The sequence below is a fragment of the Prionailurus bengalensis genome, chromosome D2 (assembly GCF_016509475.1).
Source record: "Prionailurus bengalensis isolate Pbe53 chromosome D2, Fcat_Pben_1.1_paternal_pri, whole genome shotgun sequence".
Taxonomy (NCBI): Eukaryota; Metazoa; Chordata; class Mammalia; order Carnivora; family Felidae; genus Prionailurus; species Prionailurus bengalensis.
Genome location: NC_057351.1, coordinates 78,206,382 through 78,231,142, shown reverse-complemented (window position 1 = coordinate 78,231,142; position 24,761 = coordinate 78,206,382). Strand labels below are relative to the sequence as shown.

The following is a 24,761-nucleotide window of genomic DNA, read 5'->3' as shown; positions in this document are numbered from 1 at the left end:
ATGTCAGTAAAGCAAAAGCATGCCGTTAACAACGCAGGCTTGAAATGCTCAGTCTCTGTCAATACATGGGAAAAGAAAGACGTAACGTTGGAAAAGGGCGGTTGTTTCGAGAGATGCTTCAACTCAAAATGAATTTTAAAATGAAGGAATGGGGTTCTTAGAACGAAAATGTTGACTCTCTCTGCCTTAGTTCAGATGACTTTAATTAACCATCACATGCAAAACTGTTTATTAGTGTGTCTAACAACACACGTTCACCTGGCTGTCACTGTGCTGTGTCCTGTAACCCCTCCACGTGAGAGGCAAATATGTGTCACACACATGAGACAGATGCGACCCTGTGGCTTTGCAGAATAGTCTGCTTGGATTGAATCCCAAACCAAAAACCCAACTAAACGACTAAAATAAAACAAAGGCACATCAAACGGGGGTTAAAAAAGAGAAACAAAAATAAATGAAAACAAACCAGAACACTTCCTGCTCCCCCCCCCCGCCCCGGTATTTTATTGTTTGAATTGACTTATTAATTACCTTAGTGTCATATGGATCCAGTCTTTCTAGCTGAATACAATTGGGATTTTTAACAAGTGACCAAGTTCACTGCTCTAGACCCACTACATTATTTCCTTTATTTCCCACTGGCATAGACATTTATGTCTTTAGTGCTGGTAGTATAATGAATACTAGTCACATATTTGGTGGATATTCATCAGTTTGTCTAGAGAGTGGTTCTCAATCAGGAGCAAGCCTCTACCCTCCAGGGGACCTTTGCCCATGTCTGAGAACATTTTTGGTTATCATAGCTGGGGGTGTCATTCACTATTCTTAGATGAGGGATCCTGTTAAACAGCTTATATTCACAGGACAGCCCCCACCACAAAGAATTATGTGACCACAAACATCAAGTGTGCTGAGACTGAGAAATCTTGCTCTAGAATAATCACATAATCACTAATTGGGTGAAAATTTATGATTAGCAATAGAGGGCCCAGACTCACAATGGGCAAGACAAAACTCAGTGCTGTTCTAATCTATAAACTCCCTCTTTCTTTGCCTTTGTTAGACTGCAAACTTGTAGTGGGAAAAACTTTATCTTCAGTGTCCTGAAGAAAGGTAGATTGCATTCAGTGATTGATTAATGTCATTGTTGACTAATGTTGTCTTTTCCCAGTCATTTTGAAATCTAGTCCTTGTAATGGAACCACTAAGGTCTTCCATTCTTCTCTATAAAAAAAATTCCATTTCAACATCTTGTGGCTAGAAAATTCCTGAGCTCCAGGTGAAGCTCTCAAATTACCAACGTCTCTTTACTTTTGGCTCATACACATGGCCAGAGATGGGCTACGATTACACAGGTGCAAGCATTGCTGAGGGAATTAGTGAAGATGCCATCTGCTTAATGAGATGTGGGCCCTCAGAGGGAGAGGTGACCATTACCTGAGCAGATGACACTGGCGTCTTCTCCAGGACCGCAGTTATGGAGAGACCAGTCGGTATGAGGACACTGTCCCAGGAAACTCTCTCTTCCTGTGCAATCCACATCATCCAGCAGAAACTTGCCCTCCCCTTCTCCAAAGTGGGCCTCAACTGGGGCTGCGAGGGCACGCCCACAGTTCAGCTGCCGGCACACCACATCAGCTTCGTTCATGTCCCAGTGATCATCGCAAACCCTGCCCCACTGGCCATGGTAGAAAACTTCCACACGTCCAGAACATCTGCCTGACCCATTCACTAGCTGTAGTTGTGGCCAGTCTTTCAAAGACACAAAAATATTACATGTTAAGAGAAGGAACACATTCTGTGTTAACCCATTTGTTCAACCCTTCAACACATATTTGTTGTGTTGTTCAACCCTTCAACACATATTGTTGACCCCTGCTGGGTCACAGCAGATAGCACTCCAGGTATTGTGGCTCACCAAACAGACCTGGTTTTGCTGTCACAGAGATGAGAGTCTAATCTGAGGAGACTGGAGGAAGTAATCACATTAATCCAAAATTAAGTTTACATTTACAACCATGGTAAATGCTAAGAAGCAAAGGGGGAGACGTCTGTAGTGTTTGAGAATGCATACGGGGCTACTCCAGGATATCTTTTCTAAGAAGTGATTACAGACCCAAGGCTTGGACAAAGAAGAGAAAAGAGCTAAGTAGACAAAGAAGGAGGCAGAGGCTTCCCCAGTTCATTGAAAAACAGGAGAGGTTTATGAGTGAGGTGAGTGCATAGAGATCCCCATTTGGAATCGTTCTGTTGGGTAGCACGTGACCCACCAAGTCATATGAAATGAAGAGGTAAAAAACCTTGACTCACCACCAGGGAATGGTGTTAGGATCTCAGCATCTAAGAGCAGAAAGAAAGAAATGAGGCATCATTGCCATCCAAAGTGGCCCACCCAAGTTTATTGGGGGGCATCACATGTATTTGGTGGGCTCACAGGGCAGACACTGAGCTAAGGGCGGCCTCATGGGATAGACACTGAGCTAAGGGTGTGCTTTGGGGACTGGATTCAGCAGGTTCATTCTGACCAGAGGCAAGTGAGACCTGACAGTGTATTTGGGTAGCTCAGAGTCCCTCACACATTATTTTAAACTGGGTTCTTTCTGGGAACATAGCTTCTGCCAGAAAGGTAGGGGGTCAGATGCTTATAGAAGTGTATTCCTATGGCTCATAAAGGGACTTCTAAGGAAGAAAGGTGTTGAAGGGCCCAAGTTAACCAGAAACAGTGGGCTTTTCTCCCACTCTCCCACATATTCATCTCTGAATATGCTAAAAGTCTGAAGTTAGGATTTTTCTTTAGTACAATTTTGGCTCACTTATGCCTTTGAATGCTACCTTATTAAATCATATTCATATCCATAATTCTCTGAAATACATTTAGGCAACAAGAATGAAACAGTTTTGGGAGAAAACATTTCCTCCATAGTTAAAGGCAGAGAAGCTACCTTTTTTTCCCCCTTCCTCTGTTGAGCCCTTTGATTAAATTCACTATTTGTCTTCTCTCCCCCACCTCCATGATGGGTTCTGTTATACAGTCAGAGGATTGGGGTCATGTGGGGACGTTCCCTTAAAGATATACTGCAGGGTGATTCTTACCCAAAGCTCCTGAAGTCTCATATTCATATTCTGCGAGAAAGAAAAGAAAGTGGAATATAACTGGAGTCTATCAAAGATGATAACAATTCTGGAATGCCCTGTGCTTTTGGAAGGATCAGCAGCTGTCCCACTGCTATGACCTCAGTGGGAAAGTTCAGCCTGGAATTTGTTCTCTGTGTGATTATTCCAAAAAGTATGCTTGGAAGGAAAGACTTTTTTTTTTTTTTTTTTTTTTTTTTACTACTTTCAATATTCGTTGAAATACAAACATCTTAGTCTAAACTCCATGCTCAGCAATAGCCCAATGCATCCAGTCAGGGTTGGTTTGTCTGTTTCCTGCCCTGAGATTGAGACTGGGGACACTTACAGGTGGACAGGGACATCTTTCTATGGTGTGTCTTAGGTCACCAGTGTTACCTTATGTGAATGCTTTTATTTTTATTTATTTTTATTTTTTTATTTTTGTTAAATGTTTATTTATTTTTGAGACAGACAGAACATGAACTGGGGCGGGTCAGAGAGAGAGGGAGACACAGAATCTGAAGCAGGCTCCAGGCTCTGAGCTGTCAGCACAGAGCCCGACGCGGGGCTCGAACTCACAAACCATGAGTTCATGACCTGAGCTGAGCTGAAGTCAGAGGCTCAACCGACTGAGCCACCCAGGTGCCCCTGTGAATGCTTTTAAACATTGGTTTTCATATTGTGATAAATATGATTGTATTGTAACCTGGAAATAAAACTCGGAGTGACTGTTGAAGACAAACAGTTTCCAAGGAGAGTCTGTGCTCAGGGCAGCAACCCTGGTCTGTGCTGTTTGGGGCATTTGTTTGAGGGACATAGGAGCTGATTAACACCCGGACATTTGCTCTCTCATCATATTGTTAATTGTTCATTTCCCCAGTTGACATTCAGTTTTGATAACCAGGGAAGGTGGGTCTGGAGGCTTTGGTTTCAATAACTTAGGGCAGCTCTACTCGAGGAGTACCGTGTATCTGGGGAAGGTGCCAGGGCTTGGGGTACATGGGTGGGTGGGGAGCCTAAATTATGAGGAAAGGGTAGGGCGGCTCACAGGGCAGCAAGACAACTTTAAACATTTGCAAATTTTGTCGAGATTCAGGGCACTTTTCCAGCAGGTAAGGCATATTTGGTGGAGGGGACAGAGTACCAGAGGTGAGGTCCAGAAGCGTGGATATTTGCCATGTGACTTTGGTCAAGTTACTTGACCTTGACTTAACCTTGTCGCTGAAGCTCAGTTTGCTTATTTATGAATAAAACAAGCCTGTTTGAATTGTGTAAGGATGGGATGTGATAACAGACAGAAGGCCTTGGAAAGCTGGAAATTGCTCCATGACCCGATGGGATTCCCACTTCGAGGCAGCCTCTATCGAGTGACTCAGTATGCCCAGACTTGGAATACATGGCATGCTAAGATTATAGTGAAATATCATATCTGAAAGATTTTAGGTTTTCTCTGCCCCCAAATGACAGTAAACGTAGTCAACTGTAATCAGTAGATAGGACAATTAGAGGAAATTATCAGAAGAAAGCTGGACTAAGGTTGATACTTGAGGAAGAAGCTACAGCCAACTTTGTTTTCATTAGTAAAACAATTATTAATTGATTAACTATCAATTATTAATTAGCACACCTTGTTAAAACGAGCAAAGTCAACTGCACATGCTTAATTCCAAAGCAAGGTTTCTTTCTTTCTTTTTTTTTTTGAAGATTTTATTTATAACATTTTTTTAATGTTTATTTTTGACAGAGAGAGACAGAGCATGGGTGGGGGAGGGGCAGAGAGAGAGGGAGACACAGAATCCGAAGCAGGATCCAGGCTCTGAGCTGTCAGCACAGAGCCGACATGGGGCTCAAACCCACAAACCGTGAGATCATGACTTGAGCTGAAGTCGGATGCTTAACTGACTGAGTTAAGCATAAACTGAGCCACCCAGGTGCCCCTTGAAGATTTTATTTTATTTTATTTTATTTTATTTTATTTTATACCTAATGTGCGGCTCAAACTCAAAACCCTGAGATCAGGAGTCACATGCTCTACCGACTGAGCCAGCCAGGCGCCCCAAAAGCAGAGTTTCTTAAATTCAGCACTATTGATATTTTGGCCTGGAAAATTCTTTGGGGTGGAAGGCTGTCCTGTGTGTTGCAGGACGTTTAGTCCCTGACTTCTAAGATGCCAGCAGCACCCCCTAGTTGTGACAATCAAAAGTGTCTCCTGGGGCGCTTGGGTGGCTCAGTCAGTTGAGTGTCCGACTTTGGCTCAGGTCATGATCTCGAGGTTCATGAGTTTGAGCCCCGCGTCGGGCTCTGTACCTGGAGCTTGCTTTGGATTCTGTGTCTCCCTCTCTCTCTGCCCCTCCCCTGCTCATGCTCTGTCTCTCTCTGTCTCAAAAACAAATAAAACATTTAAAAAAATTTAAAAAAAAAAAGTGTCTCCAGACATTGACAAATGTCCCCTGGGGGACAAAATCATCCCCATTTGAGAACAACGGTTTAAAACTATACTTAAAAAGTGTTTTTAAATTTCCCTGAAGTCAGATTTTTATAATAATGTGTTAACTGGACTATTATCAGCCTCTCCTTCCCGCCAAGGTGCTGGACCAAAGGACGTGCGACCTGAGACTGGCTGCGTCCTCCTTCCAAAGTCCCAGGCTGCCTGGAGCACCCAGGTAAAGCAAAGATGACTTCTGCCCAATCCCATCTGTCCTGGGGACTCACAGGAAGCAATTTGAAAAGCATCTGGAATGGTTCAACCACAGGTGGGTTCCAGGCGTTCAGGAAGTCAGGGGGGCTGGGGCCGCCTTTCCCCTGCAAGCCAGTGAGAGGGCTTGGGAATGTGATTTAATGGACCGAAACTCTCCTTCAGCCCTTTAGCCAGCTCTCGAGATAGAGCCGCCTGCAGTGGGAAAGGTCCCAGCAGGGCAGGCTCTGGTCCCCACCATCACCAAGAGAGACGAGTCTGCTGCTTTGTGGCAGAAGCTGGTATGTGAAATAGTTTAGTAGTCAATCCAATGGGAAAGGGACACTGTGTTCACTTTCACTGCTGGATCTCCAAGCCTTCCTCAATAATATTTTCTGAATGAATGAGTGCTTGGCTCTTGGCTAGCTGATAATGTTAGATCCTGCTTCCTGGCGTGTCAGATTTGGGAGGAATGATCTGTGTCAGATCTCCTCTGACTCTGCCGTAGCCAGCAGCTGAGGATCAAGGAGGGGGCTGCCTCTGGCCTCTGACTCCAGAACTTGCCCCTTCAGCCAGAGATGGTTTATTGGACACATGGCTACTTGGTCTCTAGGAGGTAGATGTCCTCAACAAGCAGAAATATCAGGCACAGCATCGTTGGCTATGAAATGACATGTTAAGGATAATAATGATCAGGTGTCTCCCCTCACAGCAGGGAGAGAGGGAGGAAAGCCATTGTTTTGGTTGCTATCATTATTATTTCCATTGTGTTCGATAAAGGTGAACTATGGGGCACCTGGGTGGCTCAATACATTGAGCGTCCGACTTCGGCTCAGGTCATGATCTCACGGTTTGTGGGTTTGAGCCCTGCGTCGGGCTCTATGCTGACAGCTCGGAGCCTGGAGCCTGCTTGGGATTCTGTGTCTCCCTCTCTCTGCCCCTCCCCTGCCCATGCTCTGTCTGTCTGCCTCTCTCTCAAAATACATAGACATTAAAAACAACTAAAAACAAATTTTAAAAAAGTGAACTAATGTACAAAAAGCCACATGAAGAGGAAGGGGGGGGTGCGCATCGGTCACGGAGGCCAGATGCTCCTGCCCCACTCAGGGCCCCCGCTCAGAGCTCTAACGCTCTTCTTTCACAGGTCTTGAAATTCTTAATAATTTCTGGAAGAGGAGACCCACATTGTCATTTTGCACCAGGACCTACCGTAATGTAGCCCATCCTGGGACCAGACGAAGCCTTTTTGCTTCAAGCCTAGCATTCTTTGTGATATGATGACCTTTGGCTTCTCGAATGGACACAAGCAGACGGGGGTTAGATTTAGGGTGTCCAGCTGTGCTGGGGAGAAACTGAGGACACAACTCGGGGTGGGGGGAAGGAAACTCAAGTCCCAGAGAAGCGAGCAAGACATTTACCCGAGCAGGTGACACCAGCATCTTCCCCATGCCCGCAGTTGTGGGTGAACCAGCCGGCGTGGGAGCACTGTCCCAGGTAGGCCTCGGTCCCAGAACACTGCACGTCGTCCAGAAGGATGGGGCCGGAGCCCTGGCCGAAGTGGGCCTCTCCGGGGGCGGACACGGCTGACCCGCAGCCCAGCTGCCGGCACACTGCCTGTGCTTCCTTCTCGTCCCAAAGGTCGTCACACACCGTGCACCACATGCCTTCGAAGTACACCTCGACGCGGCCAGAACACCTGCCAGAACCTCCCACGAGCTGCACAGGGAGCCAGTCTTCGGGAGAAAGGCATCCCAGTTGAGAACAGTTGTTTAAAACTATACTTAAAAAGTGTTTTAAAATTTCCCTGAAGTCAGATTTCTATAATAATGTGCTAACCGGACTCTTCTCAGCCTCTCCCTCCCTCCAAGGTGCTGGGCCCAGGGACATGCTGCCTAAGAGACTGGCAGAGTCCTCCTTCCAAAGTCCCAGGCTGCCTGGAGCACCCAGGTGATTACCATGTCCCCCAACACTTAAGAGCACCTGACATAGGGGCCCTTAAGTCAGTCCTTCATGTGTAAGAACCAGGAAATTAGATAAGGATCCCCGTCTTGTTAAATAGAAATGAAAACGGGGTGTCTTTATTTCCAAAGGTGAATGACTCATCCACGCCAAGGGGCGTTCACAGCTTCTCCACATCCTCAGCCCTGCAGGTGCCGCCTCAGGTGCCTGCAGGTGACTCTGCCCTCAGCTCCACCTCCTCCAGCCCAAGGGGATGGTCAGGCTCTGACTCACCATCCGGCTGCTTCCCGGGTGAGCCTTGCACGGTGCTTCTCTTAGAATGTGCCTTCCACAGCCTTTCCCTGGGTCCTCTGACATCCCTCCTGGAGCAAACTGAGACGTACGGCCATGTTAGAAGCTGGGTGTTCATTTTTTGAAAAATTCTTTTTAAGCGTTTATTTCTTCTTGAGAGAGAGTGAGAGACAGACAGAGCGTGAATGGGGGAGGGGCAGAGAGCGAGGGAGACCCAGAAGCCGAAGCAGGCTCCAGGCTCTGAGCTGTCAGCACAGACCCCCACGCGGGGCTCGAACGCACAAACTGTGAGATCACGACCTGAGCTGAAGTCAGACGCTTAGCCAGCTGAACCACCCAGGTGCCCCAGAAGCCAGGTGTTCAGAACAGAGGGAGAGAAAGTGTCCTCCCCAGTGTGGCTACCCAACAGGGCCCAGCCCCAGACAGTGGCTTCCACGGCCCCCCTCCAAGCCCACTGACTCAGGCTCAGCAGAGAGAATCTGGGAGTCTGAATGTGTAATCCAAACGATTCTGTTGTGCCGCCAGGTTTGAGAACCCATGTTCTGGAATCACTTTCCCCTAAACTCTTGCTTTGAGGCATAGTGAATGTTATAACTTCCTTTTAATCAGATAAATGTTTATACTGGTTATTCTTACTATTTTCAGCCAGTATATTTTATCAGGCACCTTCGGCAATCTAGAGCTGATCTTGAAGCATTTTCTTTAAATTAAACTATAGTTTACACGTAAATTCAAATACACGTAAATGCTTTTTTAGTTTTAATGTGGTATTTTCCAGTATCTCCTGAATTTGTCTTTTTAAAACAAATTCCCTTGTTTGTCTTTTATTTGTTTTTCTGTTTTTTCATTACTGTTTTTACCTTTGGAAGGTTATTTAATGAATACTAGGTAATTAATTTTACCTGTTTGGATTTGTTGTTTAAAGATAGCTTTGCTCAGGGCGCCTGGGTATCTCAGTCGGTTAAGCAACCAACTCTTGATTTCAGCTCAGGTTGTGATCTCATGGTTTGTGAGATCGAGCCCCAAATTGGGCTCCACACTAACAGTGCAGAGCCTGCTTGGGATTCTCTCTCTTCCCCTCTGCCCCTGCCCCTGTTGCGTGCATGCTCTCTCTCTCTCTCTTTCTGTCTCTCTCTCTCTCTCTCAAAATAAATAAACATTAAAAAAAAAAGTTAGCTTTCCTGAGGGATGAGATGTTTGGGTGCCTCTCAATGGCTGCCCACAGCCGTCCTTTATTTCCTGGGTCCCAAGTCTTTCTGGCTAGGTGTGATAACTTTGATCTAAGCATTGTCTTTGAGAAAACAAATAAGTGATATCCTCCAAAGCAACCCCTGTGGTAGATTTTACACTGTGAACCTCTGTACCCTTCAGGTCGCACCTTCTTTCAGCCATTATAAAGTGGAGCCATGCTTAGTAGACAAATCCTCCAAGAACATGGGCCATGAAGCTGTTGAGTAGATTTGCAATAGTCCATTTACACCTGGCACTGTTGGGAGGGCCTGATGTTCCTTGTCATTGGATAAGGCCTTGGGGACCTAGCAGAGACACCCAGAGCCTGGTACTTGTGGCTGGAAAAAAAAAATCTTCGCCCAGCACACAGATTGAACATTAGACCAGACAGGATGTAATCCAGCAACTATATGCGTGATCTGGGCTGCAAGATGGAGGAGAGGTCCCCCTGGGTAGAGGGAGACTTCTAGAAGTCAACTAAGTTGGCGTTGTTAATAATAATAGCTGACCTTTATTCTGCACCTTCTGTGGGCCTATCACAGATCGAACTGACTTGCAACAATTTACTTGACCAGAAAAGACTATTGTTGTTTCCATTCGTATTTTAACAGATCAGGAAGTCAAGGCACAGGGAAGACAAGTAACTTTCCCAGACCGCACAGCTCATAAGAGGCCATTCTGGGATTTGGTTCCAGAGTCTGAACATTTGGCCACTCACTCCTGCTCCTTTTTTTTGTCCTCCCATACCTCCCACATCCTCCCACCATGTGGCTGAACTCTTCCACTTACGACGCCATTTCTGCCCATGAACAACAATTCTGATGCCTACATACCCAGCTCTACACTCTTACAAGCAGGCTCACAGCCATCAGCTCATTAGATTATCTGAGAAGCCCTGTGATGTGTGCTGCTCAGGCCCATTGAGTAAAATCTCTATGGCTGTCGTCCAAATCCACTGGGACCAGGAGCACCCTAAACTAGGTTTGTTTGTTTTGTTTACTTTGTGTGTGGACTACCATGACCTTTTCTTGTCTTGTCTTTTTTTTAAAATCAACCTTCTCTAACTCAACCTTTCCTCACTTTAGTGCACGTCGCCTGACCACTCAGGTGAAAAACCACTGTGGATGTCATCCCCCTGCCTACTATGGCTCTTCATCATCTATTGGCTAAAGGCCCAAGTTCTTGAGGTGAATTTCAAAACCCTCCTTCATCAGAGTCACAGGCTCCTCTCCCATGGGCAGCTGGCTTTCCTCCGCCAGAAGGAAGCTTCAGACTTTCCCATGACTCTGTGGGCTTTTCTTGAGTTCTTAAAATTCCTGGGATGTCATAACCCCTTGGCTATGCAACATGGTATCTTAGGCACCCAGGCAAGACCAATTCCCCACTGGAAACTTTTGTAGTTCCCCCTGCCCCCCACAACTGGGAGCCTGAAGTCTTTATGTTCAGTTCATTCAAGTTCAAAGAACATCACTGAACACCCACTATGTGCTGAGCACTGGGAATCCAATGGCAAATGATAGTGTCTCAATAGCTCATTGGATATTTACTGGCTCAGGCTACCTGTTCATGTCTTGTCCCCCCAGTCAGACTGAAAGATCTGAATGGAAGGGACAATGTTCCCTGCACGGTGCCTGGAATCTGCCGGGCACTCAGTAAATGACAGGAAAAATGAATTAATGCTGTGGGTATCAGATAGGCCTTGAAGAATGGGTGGGCTACATTTAGAGGAAATGGATAAATAAATAGGAATGAGCCCGTTTCTTGGAGGCCTTGGTAAGGGGGCCATCTGGACTACAACAGCAGCTCTGTGCTGGAGGAAGAGTTATAAAGATGAATTGACAGGAAAGGTTTTTTTTTAGGGATGCTAGGAAGAGAGGCCTAGGCTTTTCACGTGACAGTGGAGGTGCCATTTGGGGTTCTTGCTCAGAGAAGGGACATGACAGACAGCCCAGCACAGGCAGAGCTGGAAATGAGTACAAATTGAAGGTAGGGAGGGAACTGGGGTGCAGACGACTGCAGGGAAGAAGCCAAAAGATGCCGTGTGCTTGGCCTGTGATGGCAGCTCCAGGCACACAGAAGGGGGGAAATAAAATGTTGGATGATGTTTCTCAAGGTTGGTCTCCCAGCTGGTTTCATCAGAATTGCCCAAGTGTATAGGGGAGTATGGGTGACATAAGGAGCCCCAATGACAGGAAGACTTAACACTAGAGTAGGGACATAGTGGATGCCTTTGTGAGCGGGGGCAGGGCACTTGGGGACAGGGCATATGAGTGGACAGGTGTCCTTTGGGCTGGAAACAAGGAAGGAAGAGTGGGGGAATAGGCTGGTCCTGAGAGTGAGAGGTTGTGGGTGCACATGTGTGTATCAGTGTGCATGACTGTGTGAGAGAGCTCATGTGTATGAGAGTGTGTGTGTGTGAGAGTGTTTGTGTGTGAGTGTACGTGAGTCTGTGTGCATAAGAGGGTGTTGAGTGTGTATATGTGCGAGAGTGCATTTGTGTGTGTGTGTGCATGTGTGTGAGTTTGTGCTAGAGAGTATGTGTGTTTGTGTAAAAGTTGTGTGCATGAGGGTGGGTTTGTAAGTGTGTGTGAGAGACTTTGTGCACAAGAGTGTGCGAGTGTGTGAGTGTGTATCAGTATGTGTGAGAGTGTGTGCACAAGAGTGTGTGTGAGAGAAAGAGCATGTGTGTGAGCACATGTGTGTGGGGGAGGGGAGGCTGGTCCTCAGAGCCGTAAGACCTGCGAGCAGCATCAGGTGATGTGATATCTGCTGAGGGTCTGACCCCAGACAACAGGGCAGCCCTGGTGGCTGTGGGGCTCTGCTGAGATGGGACATCGCGGGTCGCCCACCCACTATGGTGCTGGGGTTGGAGCTCGGGGGCCTGGGAAAGGCAGAGCAAGACCATGTGATGCAGGGGCTGAGGTGTGAGGGCAGGAGAGAAGGTTGTGGTCGGGGTGTCCGGCCTGCAGGCCCAGCACCACAGCTGAACGGATGGTAACTTGATCAGAATGTGGTTTCAGAGACTATTTTAACTATTGAACTTGGATTGTGTTGATCAGATAAATTCAACACCAGGGAACAACCACAGTTTTAGCAATAGTCTTCCTTTTCTTTGGTTGTCAACAAACTGTCCTTTGTCCTCACATTTTCCGTGTGAGTTGCCCTAATATCAGCTGAGCTCCAGTGGCCCGCAGGTTCCCCAAATCCCTGCTGATGCCCAGGAGACCTCACTGAACTGTGGCCGCATTTCTGGGTGCTCGTTCCCAGGAGGTCTCACTGGCCTCATTGTCTGTAAGGCTCTTGTGCAATCAGCATGAGGAGACTAACAAAGCTAACGGGCCAGACTGTATCCCTAATCCACACACTCCTGGAAGCTCAGAAACACTCCCCTAGAAACTGTGGGGTGACACACTCATCTCGGGGGACAGGGGAGGTGGCAGTATGAAGTCTAGACAAGAGGATTGCAGAAGGGGGCAAAGAAAAGGAGGAGCCAAAGGGTCAGGGAGAAAATGGCCCAGTGATAAATGATATTTGAAAATCATGTTGGGATGAGCAGTGGGTGTTGTATGTAAGTGATGAATCACGGGAATCTACCCCCAAAACCAAGAGCACACTGTATATGCTATATGTTAGCCAATTTGAAAATAAATTGTATTAAAAAAAAAAAAGAAGAAAATCACGTCTGTAAGATCTACTGAGCCTTTCAAATATCCTTAGATTTAAGCAATCAGGAGATATAACCCTATAATCCTATTGTCTTTATTTTGAGAGGATCCAGTAAGCATTCATCAGTCAATGGTGTGATATTCCTGCTCCTTGATTTTTCACTCTCTGATTCAGACTATTTATAAAGGGCCCTCTATTGGGCCAGGAACTATGCAAAGAAAATAGGTCCCTAGGTCTTACACGGTGTGCCTTTGGTGGGCAAATAGTGCTGGGATTTGCCAGTAATTTTACATTTTTCAAGGAAAGCAGGATAAGGCAGAGGAAGAAGAGCGTTGAATATTGGTGTAACTGGATCAACAATGTGATAAATAGCCCTTATTTTCTCTGATTTTCTTCACTGGGACTCGGTTTTTCAGTGTGATGAGAAGAGGGGGTGAGTCCAGAATTGAGGTTGGTCTTTGTTATCAGGAACATGCTGTCTCCAACGTATTATCAAATAGTTATCACTGTGTAGTCCTAGGAGAATCGCTAAGCTCCCCCTTCCCCCATTTCCCAGAAATCATGAAACTCATTTATCCCAGACTGAAGTTTGTCTTCATTTTCTCCCCTCACATCTGTCCCAAATCCTTTGAAAACCTAATTCCAAACAGGTGAATTCATAAGGCCATTTTCACTTTGCAAGAGTAGCAGTACACTTCAAATAGAGCCGGGGGCAGGGCTCATTACGATTCCCTCCAGATTGTTCCAGGGGTCACTTTCAACCACGCCTAAAGCCCATTTGCTACTGGTGGCTTTCAACATCCAGTCAGCAGCATCTCTGCCACAATGGGAACAAACATGACAAAATTTGAATTTTGAATTCTCTTGGAAATCTCCAAAATGTTATGTTTCAGAAAGCCGCATCAATTTCCTACATACATTCAGTATAATTCATAAATCTCCAGAGTACCCATCTGCATAGTATCGATAGGCTGGAAGAAGAGAACTTCCCTGTTACACACGTTAAAAATATTAAGTCTATTACTTGAAAACTCCTACTGAAGTATTGAAAAATATCTTGGTTTCTTGGGGAATGGAAACATCATGATAAGATGTTATAATCTGAATCTGATAACTGTATTTTCATTTCTTCTCAGTTAAAAATACACAGTTGGAAATTTACAACATGTATAATAACAGTTGACATTGAATGAGCATTTTCTATGCCTAAGGTACTCTTCCAAGTACTGTACAAACATGATTTCATTAAATCTCCCAACAATCCAATGAATTATCCCCTGTTATGTGAAAGGAAACAGCAGCATGCAGAGATGAAAACACTTGCCCAGGCCCACATGGCCAGAAGGCGTGGAGTTAGGACCAGCTTTATGCAGACGTTTCTGGAGCTAAAGCCATATTCCCAAGCTCATATCTCATCAGACATACAGATGAGAAACAAGGGGCAGAACCCAAAGATTGAAGAAGTCATTTAAACCCTTCTTAACACCTTACTATGTTTTAATAAAGCATATGTTTAATATGTTTGAGTAACTGACATAAACATATCTATACAATTACAGAATGAAAGAAAGAGTTTGAGTATAAATTTATAACTGAACATTGTTCTGTGGTTGGTGAGTTAAGTTTTTCTTGATTGCTAATAAAAATTATAGTCAGACTATTTGTTGGCTAAGAGTATTTCCAAATTTTCATTTGTCAGTATAAGTGGGAAAGCTATGTAACAAAAGACTTTACCAGTTTTCTCTGAAGCGACAAAATAATGACAGAAATAATTGAAATTGTGTAGATATTTCAGTTAGTTTAGTTTCAAATTAAATTAAGATTTCCTTAAAAGGTCTCCAGATGAAGACTAAACTATCAAACTGATACCTTTTTTAATGGAAAGGTATGGATTTTCAGATTAAAAGACTTCATGAATCAAGTCTAGATAATTGTATGATATGCCAAATATTTCAGGCTAAGATATTCTCTTACTGTGCATTTTACAAACTCTGTTCAGCAACAGTGAAGAAATCATGTCAGTGGGTCAATACCTCTAGTGCTAAATATCGATATTTAAGCCAAAGAGCATTTTCAAAACTCTTATTTAATTATCCTACAGCCAAATGTTCATTCTTTAGCCATCTCTCTCCACAATCCTAAAAACAGAGCCATGTTTTGAAAGAGCAATAAACTGGCTAATGCCTTGTTCTCAGATAATAAGTCTCACGGAAAGTATTTGACCCAGCTCCCCTAAATTGATCATGATCAGGCATTCGGTGATTATCCGAGCAACACCTCGTCAGTGGTTGGGTTGCATTAAACACAGTAAAAACTCCATTCGTCTGGATTTAATCTTAAGCTTTCCAAGAGTGAGCTGGTGGACTATGTGCAAACATTCATCTTTCCCTTTGAAGCTTGGAACAAGGCATAAGCAAAATGGTGCTGGGATGTCAGCTGTGGTACCTGCTTTATGTAGAATAGTCGCGTGGGAGAGCAGCAGCCAAAGGAGGAGGCCTGAGCAGCCCATGGCGGGACGGCTTCCAGCTACAGGGATACATGGGTTTCCCCACTTTATATGCTCTCCAGGGTCCCCTGTGGGGGCGGGGCCCGTGCAACCTGATGCTGTATTCAGGCTGGGCTTGGCAGGCATTCAGAGCAGGGGACAGCTCATTTGCTTTGGCATTTTGTGTAATATTTGCTACTGGGAAAGGGTAAGAGTGCTTGTTAGAAGCCTTCCATGGAGTAGTCGGAAGGTGACGTCAGAGAGAAGGGACAAATTGTGTGCTGGTACCTGGCTAGGCAGGTGGGACCCTCTAGCTCCTTAGGGGGAGAGAAAGGCCACCAGGAGCCCTAGATTTCACTAAAGGCATCATTTCCCTTAGTGTGAGCACTTCCTAGAGGAAGAAGCTGCTGACATCTACTCATTCTTCAATGCCCACACCTGCCTCTCCTCCCCTCTTATTTTTCTTATTCCCCAAGTATGTTCTCTGATTCCTACAGCACCTGCGTGGTACCCCTCTTATAACACTCAATACATTCTGCCATGCTTTTAGCTATTGGAGTTCTAGTCTTATTTCTCCATTAGCTTGTAAACTCTTTGAGGGAAGGGCTTCTCTATAGCATTTATAGTCCTATTGATAACATTGCTTACTTATAATATACTTAGATGATGCCTTGTATTTAAATATTTGTTGAATTGGACTTTGAAGGACTCACTGACATCTGATGCTTTTCAAATGATTGTTTCCCTAATGGATACTTTTCCTCAACTTAGATCATTGGCTTGTGGTAGCAAATTGCCCCATAATCACAAAGAACTCTCTGCTCTGAGCCTTGTTCCCTCCATTGTGATTTCAGGTAATGCACCTAGCTTCACTGAGCCTTCTTTCCCTCGTCTTAAAAAGTGAGATAATACTATCTGTCCTGCTTACTTTAGAGGGCGATTGGGAGGATTTGATAAAATTAGGTGTATATAGGAAATTTGTACATTTTACAAGCAAGATTACTCTTTCTCAATAGAAGTCCTCATAACAGAGACTGAGTTTTTCTGACAGTCTCAATACCATTAAACCATAGAATAAATTTGGTCAAATTTAGCAAGGCAGGGAAAAGCAGAGGTGTAGAGAGAGAGTGTGTGTTACATAAATGATAGTAACTGGAGCTGGTATAATACTTCCCAGGCCAAAAGTGAATCTCTGTTTGTTCTCCCACAACTCACCTCTCTTTGGAACCCCCATTCTATCTAAGGTAAACTATAGAATTTAGTTAAACTAAGTTCAAATAAGCTCTGTCATTTCAGGTTTATTTTTAGTAAGTCTATCGTTTTTCCTCCCCTCTTTCTAAGTCCGTGGAGACCTACCTCAGGTCAGGCCTCCAGTGGGGCATCCCTGGTTCCTGGATGTTGGCTTTTATCCATATCAGCATCTATTGTGTCCCTCCACAGTGGTGGTCAATACGATGTCCATGTCCTATCTGGTCCCAGGTTGTAGGGTCCTCACTGTTCTCCCCAGTCTCCCATCATGACCATGACCACGACCCAGCTCCTTCACTCATACTGTGTTCTCTCTCCCTCTTCTAACTTCTACAGGGATGTGAACCATTTCAGAGCCACCTCAACCCTCTTTGCCTTTGGCTAACCACGCAGCTCTCTCTCCTCTTATCAAGAGGAGTCTTCCCAGTGGGAGAACTTCAACACGGGTCCTGCCACCCAAGTTTCCAGATGGTGGGAGAGACAGAAGTCCCTACTCTCTCAGACCCTAAAATCTCCCAAACTGTCTGGGGAGTCTCATCTCATGGGCATCAGGGACCCATCAGCATCAACCTCCTTTTTCACTTCTGTACTCTTAACACTTCAGAGGGCTTTTACCCCGATGGGTCTTCCTCCAAATATTTCTTATCTTACATCTCGAAGAAAAAGTCAGTAACATGTTTTTCCTTTCTAGTGCCACTGCCCTGCATAGAAGGCAAAGTGAGGGGTGTGAGAGACGGTAGGTGAGTACTTCATGACATTGTCTCATCGTAAAGTGAAATAGGCGTTCCACCTGGAAACCATCCTGCTGGCGAAACGGAGTGAGGCTGAGACACCAGAGTCCAGGTCTGATTGCAGCCCAACGCCCCCTACCCCAGCCGTTACTGTTCAGCTCTCTGCACCTCTGTTCTCTCACATAGAAATAACGACATGTACCTCGCAGGGTCGTTGTAAATAATCAAGAATGTGTATGGAGAACACCAGTAGAAGGCCTAGCACACAAACGGTAGCTGTTTCTAATTGCTATTAAGAACGATTGCCCTCCCTACCCATGCAGTTGATATAAATTTTTTTTAACGTTTCTTTATTACGGAGAGACAGAGAGGGACAGAGCATGAGCAGGGGAGGGGCAGAGAGAAGAGGAGACACAGAATCGGAAGCAGGCTCCAGGCTCCGAGCTGTCAGCACAGAGCCCAACGCGGGGCTCGAACTCACGAACCGTGAGATTAGGACCTGAGCCGAAGTCGGACGCTCGACCGACTGGAGCCACCAGGCGCCCCACCCATGCAGGTGATATAAAACTACTTGACCTGATACATGTGGAAGAGATCTGAACTATCTGTATTACAGTAAGCGTTGAGCAATTGCATTTACAAGTAACAAACTGACCTGAGTTTTTGACATTCCAACCGTGAATTGAGAGATTTGGATAAATCGGACAAAGCAAAAAGTTTGTGAGGAGAAACTCCCGCTTGTAAGGAGAGTCAGTTCTGGGGATCCAACATAGCGGCATGGAGACCAGAGCTCACAGGACCATACTTGAGAGTTGCTAGGAGAAGAGATCTTCAACGTCCTCGCCGCAGACACATAAAAGGTAGCTGTGCGAGGCGATGCACGTGTTAACGAACTTATTGTGGTAATCATTTCATAATGCATACGTGTATCAAATCATCACATTGCACACCTTACACTTACACACTGTTGTATGTCATTTATACCTCAGAGTTGGGGCAATTTTTAAAAAGTTTACCAGAGGTGGCGATCCGCCACACCGCGTATTCACATACTGTGATGAGTCGTCTGATCACTTGCGATCTGGTTGCAACCAAGCCGCTGTGGAGGGCCTGGAATCTTCCCTTCAGAAACTCTCTGGGGGGCCGCAGTGGCCCTCTGCCCGGGGCTCTGCAGGCCCACGTGGCCTCTGTGCTGTCACATGCTGGGTGGGCCTGGTTCCTCAGAACTTGATGAATCTGGAAAAGCACCAGGTCAGAGAAGTGAGGGGAGAATACACCCTCAGGGCCAGGGCAAGGCTCCACAGTGTCTGGAAGTGGCTCTAAGAGGACAGCCATCCTCAAGTAAGCAGGGAGGCGTGCGGCTATTTACCGCGTTGGAAACGGGGAAGATCCTACCCCACCTCCCCTCTTTCCCTCTTCCCCTCCCCTTTCTTTCTCCTTCCCTTCTTTGCCCCTTTCCTTCTTCCTTCTAATAAATACCTACGGGGCACCTAGCTACTGAGCTGTAACCAGACCCCATCAGCCAACAAAACAGACAACACCCCCTGTGTTGTGAGCCCCAGGTTCTAGGGTAAGACGGACGATGCTGACCAACTAAGGTTGGGTCATTGGGTAAGCTCTTTGGGGAACAATAAATCAGGGCAGGGAGAGGCAGCATTGGGGGAGAGGAGGGAGCCAATGAAAGCAGGATGGTCAGGGGAGGCTTGGTTGAGAAGCTAACATGTGATCAGGGACAGCTGGATGGGGCAGATGATTGGCCTTCTCTGCCTGGGGGGAGACCATGCATCCAGGCAGATCGATTCTGGACCTCCCTGGTGCCAGGGCTCTACAGGCATCCATGGGGCCAGGTCAGGTCGCGGATCAGGACATGACATGGGGCAAGGAAGACTAAGGCCCCAAGAGGCCTCCATGGCCTGGAAGGGCAGAGCTCCAGTGTTCTTTGCGATATTGACAACGCCAGGATATACACAAAAATGACAAATTCAAATGAGATAATGAAAGCCTTCCAATTTGCTCCTTTTAGATACTGCGTTATCCCAGGGAGAATATAAATTCTAGGTTTCATAAACTTTGGGGAGTACTGACATAATAGGATTCTCACAATAAGAATATCTGAGTTCTAATCTGCCCTTCTGCTGCTAATGACCCACATGACCTTGAGCCAGTGCCTTAATCTCACTTATTAGTTGCTCCTTCTGTAGAAGAGGGATAAAAATGTTGCACCTGCCTGATTCAGGAAGCCATCCAAGTATATGACACTGGAGAACTTCTCCAGGACTAAACCCGGACCTTGTGTTCAGCAGTTTGTGGAAGGTTGTGGAACTGAATCAGGGTTGAATTCAGTCAAAAGCTGGTATGTGTGTTATAACTTTCATTTGTTGGCACAAAGAAGGTTAACACATGTTCTTTAAAGGAAAAGTGTGTAAAGTACCTGAAAGCTTGCAGGAGAAAATAAAATCACCCCACTGAGCTACACATTGTCAGTGTGTTAGAATATTCACCCCTAAAGCTTTTTAGGGTGTATAATAAGCCTTTTGTTGTGCTGTTTTTATTAAACACAACAAACGTCACCAGTTTTGTGTTCACACGCTATATATGGAGGTATCGTTTCATATATTGCTTTAAAAAAAACCCCTCCCATTGTACCATGAGAAATTTCTAGTTTTGAAAACATGATTCTGAATAGCTGTGTAAGATTTCATTCAGAGAATACCCCATAGTTTATTCCATTCACCTTTTATTGTTGGCAACTGGCATCATTTCCTATATTTGGCTAAACTAGATGCATTTGGAAGCATTTGAAGCCTAAGTCTGTCTCAGATCAGCAGGTTGTCTTCAAATGGCCCCTGCCCCACCCTCTGCCCTGCACTGGATCCTGGGCAACTGCCCCTCCGCCCCCCATCTCACTCTGGCTTCTCCCTGGGCCTCGTGGGTCTTCTCCACCTGTCTTGGCTAGGGCTGGGGCTGGGGCTCCAAGGAGCGGGGTGCATTCATCACTGACGTGGGGAAGGGGGAAGGGTCACCGGCGGAAGAGTTGCTCCTTGAAAAGTGGCAAGAATTAACAGAAACTCCTATTATGTTGTGTTCACCGTGTACAAAAGCAATAAATTCTCTCCTTGGAATAAAACGCAGCCAGGTTGCATTATGCAGACAGTTGAAGAAATTGAGATTTCCTGTGTTTCATAGGTGTTCAATTGGTTCCTATTTCAGACCAAAGCCACATTTACCCCACTAAGTTTGTGCCCACCTTGCAAATATCACCGAACTTTCAGAAAGTTAGACCCAGGGAGAAGCAGAGATCATGGATGAAATCCTACGGGAATGGCCAGCCTCTTGGTTCCTGAGTCTCCAGTTGCCTGAGGAGGCCCGAGCCTCCTGAGGGGCTCACCTGGAACAGCTGACATGTGCCGAATGCTCCCTCCGTCCTCACACTGAGCCTTGTTTTATGTGCATGCCACTCAACCTTCCCAGCCCACGGGGGAGGGTAGACACGGTATATCACCCATGTTACGGATCGCCTGTTCGTTACTGTCTCCGAGGTGCCTGGATCAGTAAGACTCAGTTAAGGCTTATTTTAAAAATGAAGTGCGTTTGTGGAAGGTCACAGCACTAGCTAGAGGTGTAGACAAGATTTTCATCCAGCGATCTTGGATTTGTTTGGCTGCATCAGCACAAGCTGCAGCCTGCATCTGGAAGACAATATGCACCCCAGGGCACCTGGTGGTTCAGTTGGTTAAGCGTCCAACTTTGGCTCAGTTCATGATCTCAGGATTCGTGAGTTTGAGCCCAATGTCCGGCTCTATGCTGACAATGCAGAACCTGCTTCAGATCCTCTCTCTCCCTTTCTCTCTGCTCCTCCCCTGCTCATGCTCTCTCTCTCTCTCAAAAATAAGTAAACATTAAAAAAAATATATGTGCCTAAGGGAACCTGGGTGGCTCAGTTGGGTTAAGCATCCAACTTTGGCTCAGGTCATGATCTCATGGTTCATGAGTTCAAGACCCACGACCGGCTTTGTGCTGACAGCTCAGAGCCTGGAGCCTGCTTCGGATTCTGCGTCTCCCTCTCTCTCTACCCCTCTTCCACTCATGCTCTGTGTGTCTCTCTTTCAAAAATAAACATTTAAAAAATTTTTAAAAATATGCACCCCAGAGACTGGTCAGGGCTAACATATTTGGACACGGAGAACACATCTTTAACCTGAAGGCGCTGGGGCTAGTATTTATTCGTGTGTGTGTCACCTCCTTCCAGAAGAAGAGTTCAAGGCAGTTATAAAAATGCATACAATCTAAAAAGATAAAATTCAAACAAATAAACAAATGGAGTGAGGAAGCTGGGAGAAAATAAAAATAAGAGTAGGAAAAACAAATCAATATCAAGAGCAGTGTTGGAAGCAGGAAAATTGACTAAAAGTATCAAAGTGAGTTTGAAAATGGCATTTGCTAGAATACAGTGACATCTGGTCATGAACCTCCGGCTATTTGTCTGGTTCTTGTTTATCGCTCAGTTTCTGGTTCATGTCACCGTGATTCTTCTAGTGGCTCTGTGAGTAAGCAGAGCAAATTGTCTTGTGTCCATTTGAGACTGAGACTCAGAGAAAGGACTGTCAGGCCGGTGGTGAGCCGGTGAGAGAATGAAGTGTGGGAAGGGGGAAGGGAGGTCAGGCTTCTTCTTAGGTTCTCTGTCTCTGTGCCCCCGGAGAGTCACACGAGACGGGCGAGGACTCTGTCTTTAAGGCATGTGAGCATTCTATTCTGATATCTGGGATTAGTTCAACTTCAGGTCTGTAAGTCTAGGGGAGGGACAATTGCTGCCCAAGCTTTGCGTTCTCTTTCACCCCCTCAAACTGCTCCCTCCTCAACTCTTAGATTCTTTTTAACCCACCTTCTGCAGGCTCTTATGCGACACTGAGGGCCTATCTAACAGAGGTCGATAGAGACAAGCACGCTCGTTTGTCAAGATCAACAGTTTCCCTCTAGAACGTGGGTTTTACCTGGGCACTTCCTTCTGGAATTTTCACGCTGTTATCAGTTTGTTAGGGTTTCTGTAATGGAGGGGTTTAAACTTCAGACATCTAGTGCCTCACCCTTCTATAGGCCAGATGTCTGAGATTAAGCTGTTGGCGGGTTGTTTTTTTTTCTGAAGACTGCAAGGAAGAATCCATTCCATGGAAGCGCGACTTCCATCTCTGCCTTCAGCCTCACTTGGTGTTTTCCCTGTGTGCCTGTCTGTCCCCAAATTTCCCCTTTTCATAAGGACACTGTTCATGTTGGGTTAGGACCCGCCCTCATAACCTTATTGTAACCCAATGACCTCTATGAAGATCCTATCTCCAAGAAAGGTCACTTTCTGAGGTACTAGGGGGTTAGGACGTCAACGTGTGAATTTGGGGAGACACAATCCAGCTCATAACCTATGGCACTAACTGGATGTTCAGCCACCACAGGCAAGGCTGACGTCTTTCTCTCCATCAGCAAAGTCGGCACGCACGGTCGCAAACTCAAAATCCTCAGTTCCAGAGAGAAAGCCGTCAAAGGCACCAACGGAGAGCTCTGAGTCATGTGCCTCCTCACCACTGTGTTCTAGATTCTTCATCCCCATTTCTGCCATCCCATCCCCTCATCCCTCCTCCCGAGACGTGTTTGGCTTTCTTGGGATCATCTAGGTCATGAGTGCACTCAGCTGCTTCAGCATCGACTTGTGTCCCTTGACATTGCTGCTCTCAATGCTCTCCTCTATTGTCCTTCACGCTTCACAAATAGTGGACCTCCCTGGACAAATGTGTCCACTTCCTTCACACCACATCGGACATGCTGAAAGAGTGCCTGATGCCTCCATTGTCCACCCACAGTGGGATGCAGGACAGCAAAGACGATGGACACAACAGTGCCTGCTGCTGAGAAGACCACAGTCGACCAAGGAGATGGAGCTGAGACGAGGGTGACGGTCGTGGTGGTCGCTGCCTCGGGGGGACCACGATGGGTGCTTGTGGCTGAGGCCATACAGCTATGAGAACCTCCAGCCTTGCTTGTGACTGAAAGGGTGGGAGATACAGAGCAGCAGTACATGGTGAACCCAGCAGCCACTGGAAAGTTCCACAGGCTGCCATTTTTGTTTTGAACAGCGCTATTAAAAATATTAGCAATTGATTTCCCATTTATAGAACCAATGGACTCTTGAACAAAAAGCAGGCAAAGCGTGGCACAACCAAGTTGTGCTCAGCCTGCCATTTTGAGTTTTTCAACGATGGCCACTCAGGTCTCTTCCCAGGACTCTGTTCCAAGGCACACAGTTGAAAGATCATGAAAATACACTCTCCTTGGGGTTAGATCCCAAATAAGATATACTGTAACTCCCTCCCTCTTACCCCATGGAGTTCTAGTACCTGTAGGAAATGCTTTGCCAACTAAGGTTTTAAGATAAGGTGGTTTCATGTTTGCATATCGTAACTCACAAGATCTTTTTATGTATGCTCAATTGGGTTTGGCCTTCTCCAAAGAACACAACTCCACCCCAGGTGAGTCCCAGTTGGGGCAAGGGGTCTACAGGGGAAGTTCAGAGACAGACAGCTCTCTACATTATCGTCTCATGATATGAAGGGCAGCCCAAGTCCTCAAAAACACTCTTAAACTCCTCAGTTTGTGGAAAAGGACAGGGTTTCGTACAGATAATTGCAAACCCAAGAAAAGCATGCAGCAGGCATGCTTCCCGATAAGAACACATCACATTTCCAGGTAGGAAGAGATAGTTGCTGGGGAGGGGTACTCTCCACATTTTATGAAACATATGGGAGATTCCACCACAAGGTAAAGGTGATACCTGCTAAAGTTTCCTGAAAAACTGAAGGTGATTCAGGATTGACACTTGCCAGGAGTGCTGGTATTCAACCAGTACAGGTGGCTGTGGTTGCACAATTGTAAAAAATTACAGGTCTTTCTTACTGGTGGTCAGTGAGCCTCCTGAGTGCCCCCTATAACTACGTGGAGCCCCAGCCTCTTTCCTCAACTCAGACCTCCTCAACATAAAGTATAAACACAGCACTAAGTCTGATCATCACCCCGTGATGTGCCCGGTGCTGGGGCTCCGATATTTCTAATGCCACCTGCCTATCACATCAGATTATTAAGGCAGTTAATCTGGTTTGTTTTGGAAGCAGATGCCTTCTAGAACTTTTGTTAATATTAACTTGAATATATATGTATATTCAAATGAGTTCAGGCATGGATACCTCATAGACTGGTGCCTGCTCATAACAAATGTTCAATGAATATTACATTTTAATGTTAATTTTGGTGGCATTCTCATTTCACACCAAACCTGTTATTTGAGGGTGGTGACAGTGGGCGCCGCTAAGCCTTGTCGCTC

General features: G+C 45.8%; 1 protein-coding gene across 1 annotated transcript; it reads right to left on the bottom strand.

Moving 5' to 3' along the window:
* Positions 1-1,414: 1,414 nt before the first annotated feature.
* LOC122492639 (putative DMBT1-like protein) lies at positions 1,415-7,675 on the bottom strand. The gene is made up of 3 exons (XM_043596122.1): positions 7,625-7,675; positions 7,201-7,504; positions 1,415-1,752 (listed from the first exon to the last, which is right to left on the bottom strand). The coding sequence occupies exons 1-3, from the start codon at positions 7,673-7,675 to the stop codon at positions 1,415-1,417; spliced, it is 693 nt and encodes a 230-aa protein (XP_043452057.1).
* Between the last annotated feature and the right edge of the window lie 17,086 nt (positions 7,676-24,761).